Source organism: Sinocyclocheilus anshuiensis, unplaced genomic scaffold, assembly GCF_001515605.1.
Source record: "Sinocyclocheilus anshuiensis isolate Anshui unplaced genomic scaffold, SAMN03320099.WGS_v1.1 scaffold2422, whole genome shotgun sequence".
Taxonomy (NCBI): Eukaryota; Metazoa; Chordata; class Actinopteri; order Cypriniformes; family Cyprinidae; genus Sinocyclocheilus; species Sinocyclocheilus anshuiensis.
Window position 1 is genome coordinate 8,672 of NW_015557345.1, and position 8,201 is coordinate 16,872.

General features: G+C 36.4%; 1 protein-coding gene across 1 annotated transcript; it reads right to left on the bottom strand.

The window, feature by feature from the left end:
* Positions 1 to 6,552: 6,552 nt before the first annotated feature.
* Positions 6,553 to 7,647, bottom strand: LOC107679110 (neuropeptide Y receptor type 2-like). Its single transcript, XM_016474563.1, has one exon. It carries the CDS (start codon positions 7,645 to 7,647, stop codon positions 6,553 to 6,555), a length of 1,095 nt encoding a protein of 364 aa, XP_016330049.1.
* Positions 7,648 to 8,201: the final 554 nt, after the last annotated feature.

Here is an 8,201-nt window from a genome sequence, read left to right on the forward strand (position 1 = left end):
GCACCCTTGGTAAATATGATCAAAGAAGGCTGTGAAAATAAATTTGCGTTGTTAATCCTATTGATCTTTTATTTAAAAAATGTACAAAAATCTAACATTTCTTTGAAGAATACGATTTTAAAATGAGTGGAAATCTCATTGTGAAATAAATGTTTTATTCTAATGCACGTTGGCCATAATTAATGGTGCCCTTTTATTCAATACTTTTTGCATCAACCTTTTGCTAAGATAACAGAGTTTTCTCCTGTAATGCCTGATGAGGTTAGAGAGCACCTGACAAGAGATCAGAGACCATTCCTTCATCCAGAATCTCTCCAGACCCTTCAGATTCCCAGCTCCTCCTCTTCAGTTCACCTCTCTCATCTTCTATAGGGTTCAGGTCAGGGGACTGGGACAGCCATAGCAGAAGCTTGGTTTTGTGCTCAGTCAGTGACCCATTTTTGATTTGATTTTGATGTTGGTTTTTGGATTATTGTCCTGTTGTAAGATCCAACCTTGGCCCATTATTAGATTTCTAGCGTAGTCAGACAGTTTTTAATTTTTTATCTGTTGGTATTTGGTAGAATCCATGATGCCATGCATCTAAACAAGGACCTCTGGCAGAAAAATACACCAACAACATTAAAGATACAGCAGTATATTTCATTATACACATGGGGTACTTTTTTACTCCTGTGTGCACCAAACCTATATCTTGAGTGTTTGCTGCTAAAAAAAAAACCGAATTTTTTAGTTTTATCTGACCATAGAACCCAGTCCTGTTTGAAGGTCCAGTCGTGTCTGGCAAATGAATATGCTGGAGTTTGGTTTTGGGTGAGAGCATTTTCTTTTCTTGATTTTTTTTTACTTGAAACCCTCCCAAAAAACATGTGGTGATGTAGGTGCTGTTTGACATTTTCTAATCTCTGCAATTCTCCAGCTGTGGTCCTTGGAGAGTCTTTAGCCTCTCAAACTCTCCTCCTCGCCGTGCATTAGGACGATATAGACACACGTCCTCTTCAAGGCAGATTTGTAACATTTTCTGTTGATTGGAAATTCTTAATTATTGCCCTGATGGTGGAAATGGGAATTTTCAATGCTCTGCCACTTTCTAATTTGTGAAGCTCAAGTATCTGTAGCTGCACATTAGGACTATATTTTTTGGTTTTTCTCATTGTGATGGATGATTAAAGGAATTTGGCCTTTGTTTCCCTCATATTTATATTCCTGTGAAACAGGAAGCCATGGGTGGATAATTTCATGTTCATAATCTGTGCTAACAAATTGTTAATATGAATGAATGGTAATATACTTCAGAGATATTTTACTCTTAAGAATTTCTAAGGGTACCAATAATTGTGGCCATTGTGTATTAGAGAAAATTTATTTATTATTTATTATTATTTATTTATTATTAATTATTTATTTCACAATGTTTCTTTTTTTTAAATTCAATTAAAGCTTAGTTTTTTTTTAATGAAAGATCAAATGGATAAACAATGCAGATTATTTTCACAGCTTTTTGTGATCATATTTACAAGGGTATACTAACAATTCTGACCACGACTGTAGATTTAATATAGAGGTGTCAAACAAGGAGATCCATTATCTCCTCTGTTATTTTTATTGATCAAGTATTGTATCTTCATATTAAAATCAATCCGTTTAAAGGTATCCAGTTGGCCAATAATGTGATTAAATGTTCCAATAAAATAAAATTCAAAAGAAATTAAACATTTGGCTAATGAGAGACCTATCTTTAAATGTTTGATCAAAATCTGAAGGTTTAGACTTTTTTTTACACCGCAATGGCTATAGATATTCCAAAACATATCTATATATGAAAACCTATAGTGAATATAATTAGGCTACACTAGATCATTGTCCATTTGATCCAAATATGTGTATTATTTTAAATTCACTAATTTAATGTGTAATGTTAATAAATGTGTGTTATTAATTTATCAAAAACACTAATTCAATTGCAATTCAATTGTCTCCTGTAGGCTATGTATGTAGACCAACAGTGAATATCTACAGATATTTTAATCCATAGCGCAGATCGTTACACTGTCTATCTGATATCTTACTGTAACGTTTATATTTCAATTCACAAAAACAAAAAAAAAACAAAACAAAAAAAAGTTTTGAACATTGATTAAAGATTTGGCCCACAAATGCACTGCAACCACGCCAGCTAGCCCGATGTTGTTGTTATTTTTACCAACAGGGGGCTGCGAGCTACTCAGGCTACCTGGACTATGGAAGTAAATTAATGACAAATGTCTTTGAAACAAAAAAGCATGTTGAATTGCACTAACTGAAAAACAAAAAAATAATGCATTGCATTAACAGCGCTTGCATTTTTATGCCTTGTATTTTCAGGGCTTGCATTTTTAGGGGTTGAAATTTAACATAGTTGTTTTTTATCTGTTGTAAGTGATAATAATATATCAATATTTCAATTCAAAACATTTCACACACATTTTCATAATTAAAAATTCAATAATTCATATTCACCTTCCAGAATTCACTTACAAAATATTCAATCTGTTTAAAAATGTACTGTGTTAGGTTTTTAAAAAATGTTTTTATTTTTTATTTTTTTAAATGTATGTAAGCCTTGAGCCTTAGACCACAGTATTATTTACATATGATCTCCCACCAGATGGCACCAATCCACGCATTGATTTTTTAAAAAGTTTTTTACTGAAACAAACATTCATTTAAAGGGGTCATATGATGCGATTAAATTTTTTCCTTTCTCTTTGGAGTGTTACAAGCTCTTGGTGCATAAAGAAGATCTGTAAAGTTGCAAAGACTAAAGTCTCAAATCCAAAGAGATATTCTTTATAAAAGTTAAGAGTCAGCCACACCTACCTAAAATAAATAGCATCATATGACCCCTTTAATTGAAAGATGTCTCAGGTCTGTTATGAGGTCTGAGGAATGCTAGAGGTTTAATATCAAAGCGACATGGTATTTCCTTCCTTCAGAAAGTGTCACTGCCTTTTTTTTTTTTTTTTTTACTAATTTACACCAGCAGTTGAATGGGTTCCTTTGGAGTACCAAGCCAGCTCGTATAAGACAATCAGTTCTCCAGCTTCCCAAATCTGAAGGGGGTTTAGCAATTCCAAACTATCGATGTTACTTTTGATGCCCTGGCTACACATAGAGATATCTTCTTCTCATTCCTTACTTTCTAATATTTGTTCTCAGCTTCCTCTTGAGGTACACATTATTTCGAGCAATCCAGTAGTTATTAACATTGAGTTATTAACAACTATTAAGATTTGGCTTCAATTCAGGAAACAATTCGGTTTGCACAAAGTCTCGATTTACATGCCAGTTTCAAATAATCACTTATTTCCCCCGCCCCTTTCAAACCGTGTCTTCGATATTTGGGCAAGTAAGGGTCTTTCTTATGAAGGTAGAATGACGTCAAAAAGATCTGCATACGCAGGGTAAGAGTTGTGGAAGTGTACATAAGACTGTAAGCGTAAATTAAATTTGCATGCGCAAGAGAAGCTTTGTAAAGGTGTAAATCGTGTTTCAAGCGCAAGAAAAAAATATTTGCAGCATTTTACTGTTACTCGTAAATGTCATTCATGTATTGTGAAACTGCAGCTTCATGCTAACGCAAAATAAATATGATCTGCATGCTTCTGACTTCCATGTTTCCGCGCTTACACTTTTGGCACCTTTTTTTCGCCAAAAGACGGTCAAGAGCACTGCAAGCCTGTGAACAGTGATTTCAAGCGAAAACAACAGTTTAAAGAACTGCAAAACGGATTGACTGCATAGAACCAATCTGTATAGTCTTATGTACACTTCCACAACTCTTACCCTGCGTATGCAGATCTTTTTGACGTCATTTTACCTTCATACTTTCTACTTTGAACGACTTGTATGAAAAAGAAATCTTCACCGAACAGATAAAAACAATATGCAGATGTATAGTTTTATTTTCCTTTCTACCTCCCTCCCTCCCTCCATTGCATTTTAATTTTCTCATACATCCTATCTTTTATTTCATCTTACTGCCACCACAGCATAGATATTAAATATTCCAATAAATATGACATGATTCCATAGATGACATAATTTTTTGCATACAAAGTACATTATAAACCTTACACTTTACAGTTTAAATACAATCAGTAGCATAAAGCAATTTATTTACTTGATGTATTGGCCCTATGCAAATTTACACAAAACAACACTTGCCAGACATTACAATTTTTGACAAATCACAAAATCAAATTCATCCAAGTCATATAATTTACTTGAATATTTAAACTCGCAACCAAACTGTTAGTATAACTGAATAACAAAGACATTCATTAGTTTAATGTTCAGATGGACAGTTCATTGATTGCATATAAATGCTTGGAGTGTTTTTCAAAAACATAGTAGGTTATGTTCAAAATGCTTTTATGCTAGTCGTGCCATTTATGCAGTACATAGTATGGGTGCATCTCAATCAGCTCTCTAGTTCACTAGTCAGGGCACTGATCAGGGAGTCTGCCATTTGAAGGGTTGTCTCAATCGCGAAATCCTTCCAGTGCACTGAAATGTTCATTCCCTAAAAAGTCCCACAATGCACCATGAAAACCAGGGAGCATCAGTGCTCACTATGCCCCCTTACCGGAAATTACATTACATTTCTGAAGCACGAAACATAAAATGCACGAGCCAACTCAATATATATAATGGCACGCCATAGAAGATTTGAAAAGACAATTTTTTTTTTTTTTAGTATTTCAGCATAAACACATATCACTAGACACATAGTGACATTTATAATTAATAATTGGCTGAAATGTTTTAAGCACATGTAACAGAACAATGTGTTTAAAGAGCATAAAAAATCATTTCAAAATGATATGGGTCCTGCCTGTTGTTGATTAATACCAGCGGTGACGTTCTACAATGTTGTCCATTGACATTAAACATAGTCATGTTGCCGGTAAATGAGTAATCATTGTCCCACTGTGTAATGAGCCAGGGTCCTTACCAGTGCCCGGATTCATGTACGCAGTATACTGATTCACGAGCTCAGGAGCTGATGGGAACTGATTGAGACACACCCTATGCATCTAATGCAAATTTCCTGTATGATAGTGCATTAACACCCAGAACTACATCTGCCAAAATGTGCAAAATACAACAGAGCACACTGTGTGGATACTGTATCCCACAATGCAATGTATGAACATATTTTAAACCATGATCAAGGTTGAGCTGGTTAGCTTTGGCACCAGATTTCTACAAATCAATGGCAATTTAACATTTGCTGTGTACTCTGACAACATTAAAAACCAACATATACATCACTGATATATCACTAATATTTCACCAGTGCAAGATTCTCTTCCGAAGTGCTCTTAAAGCATGAAACAGACTTTACGTAACAGCTCAAAACAGTCACTAGTGAAGGGTATATGGGATTGTGTGTACACTTGTGGTGTTATCCGGCAATCAAAGTTGTCATGAGATAATTTCATATGGCCCCAGAGTGATTAGTCACATGATATTTATGGCTCAGGTGATTGACTCAAAAAGTTCTGTTGCCCCAAAGATGACAGATATTAAATCATGTACTTCCCAGTGGGTCCTCCGCCAACCGAGCAAATGCCATAAAGATGTATGGGAATGCTAACCAATAGCTTTCTCCAAATCCTAATAGTATCAATCACATGTTATTTACAGCTTAGATGATTGCCTCTAAAATGTTTCCAGAGCTGAAAGCCTATCAGCAGCATCCAGGCTGTCTCCTGACATTATCAATAAGAGTTTTGCACAAGCTTGGATGATGATAAATGAACACCACTTGTGGAATTAAACTTGCACAAAATTAAGTCATTAGACAACAGTGTAGCCTACTACTGTTTGAAATTTTCATTGATGCGTAAAGCTAAATGACTAGGCAGTGTGGGGTACAACTGGGCTAAAGGCACACCATAAGGAAAATCTGCTTTTCGCTACTCCCAGAGTGTATGATTGCAGAAAAAAGCAGTTTTTATTGAACATTTATGGAGCAACACATTTTGAGGGAAAATAAATAAAGAAATTATTTTTGTTTAAAAATCATACCCACTTGGGGTAAAAGGCTCACCAGCATGGGGCAAAAGACACCCAGTACTGTTACAAATACTACTAATAATATATTTTGCATTTAACTAAGTTCATACTTGTTCAAAACAATCACTTCAGCAAATTTGTACTATTTTCTGTTTGTTTTGATAAATAAAATCTATTTTTGCTCAATAAATGTATTGTCAGTTTAATATATTCATTTAAAGAAATATTTAAAGGAGATCCTTATAATTTAATATGGCTGGCTTTACAGCAGTATCAATAAATATAATACTTTATTATATAATTGTTTCATTATAAACATGGTGATTACCCAACCATGTCATGTCAACAAAGGGAAAAGTCATCCATCTATTTATTATCTTACCCAGATTATTATCTTATTATTCTACGCCTTTAGCTCCATTGTACCTTAACGTATGTACTGTGCATTAAGCAGTCTCCTCCAGACAGAGGAAGACTCCGTTTTCATGATTAGACAGCAGTTGCAGGCTGACCATCATTGTGCCCGTTCACAATCATACCTCTCAAAGATCGAGTCCTGAAGGACCCATCAGGATAGATGGAGTCAGGTTTGTGTTCACAGCGGAAGAACATGAGAAAGCCATTCCTGTAATTCTGGTTCATCCAGCCATAGAGCAATGGGTTGACAAAAGTCGAGCACATCGCCACAATGTGAAACAAGGTGTAAATGAGTTTATATTCTTTGAACTTGAGAATCAAGTCGAGATCGCTAGCCAGCTGAAACACGTGGAAGGGAAGCCAGCATACAGCGAAGACCACGACCACCAGCGCCAGCATCTTCGTGGTCTTCCTCCGGCGGCCGATGCCATTGCTGCGGTTGGAAGGGCTGATGTGGTTTTTCAGTTTGATCCAGATGCACACGTAAGCATAGCTGATGATCGCCAGAGGGACCACATACTGCAGGAGAAGCACTGATAAACTGTAGATGATGGCATCCCGATTGGTGCCATTGGGCCATTTCTCGGAGCAAACTGCGATCCGCAAGTCAATGTATGGGATTTCCTCGTGGCGATACTCTCGGAAAATAGCCAGCGGGCCGGCCAGTATGGCGGCGAGCGCCCAGGTCAGGCCGATGATGATGAAGCTGGTGCACCTATTGAGGCGCTGGCCAAGATGGAAGACGATACATCTGTAGCGCTCTAGAGCAATGACCGTTAGGGTGAGAATGGACACGTGGACGCTGAGAGCTTGGCCGTAAGGCACCATATGACACATCACTGCTCCAAATTTCCATTCGTCCAACAAAGTGTAAACTAGTGTGAAAGGCAAACACACTGTGTCCACCATCAGGTCAGCCAAGGCCAGGTTCGCAATGAAGTAGTTGGTGACCGTGCGCATGTTTCTGTACAGAATGATCATGTAAATGACCAGGGTGTTACCCACAAGTCCTAGCAGGATTATGAGTGAATACGCTAAGATGAGAGATATTTGGACACTCAGGTGCTTGGTGATGTCCTCCACAAAAGCTGGTTTGTAAGTGTTCATGCTGTCGTTTCCCAGGCTGGTCTCTTGACTTCCATCATAGACCGTATCTGATTGGCTCATATTAACCAAGGACATACAACACGAACCTGCCAAATAGACGAGAACATTTTTGCTTCTTGTAGTACAAACAGTAGCTACCGCTAATTTATTCAAAAATATTAAAAAGATGCATGTCATACATCCAATGATTTGAATGTGCCTCTTCTATGAAGAACATGTTTTTGATTTCTGAATTAAACTTGTAATATACTTACAATACCACAAGAAAATGCATTAAATTTGGCTGTAGCCATGTGAAAATAGTAGTAATTTCCATGTAAAAAATGTTAGAGTGCAAATAGTGGAAGATACTATTTGCACCTCTAGTGCATTATAAAACATTATGCAATAACAACATATTATTTAGTATATACTTAACACCACATCCGATTTTAATGCCTATTAAGGCATGTTAGACATGCTATTTCCACTATTTTCTATATATGATAGAAAAAGAGAGAAGAACGGGATTGGAAATTCAAACTCCTATTGTGGTCGCGTCACGTTAAAAGCTAAATCAAGTATCCACAGTATGCTCCTGTTGCCAAATGGGTTTCTTTTGTAATTTTGTCTGG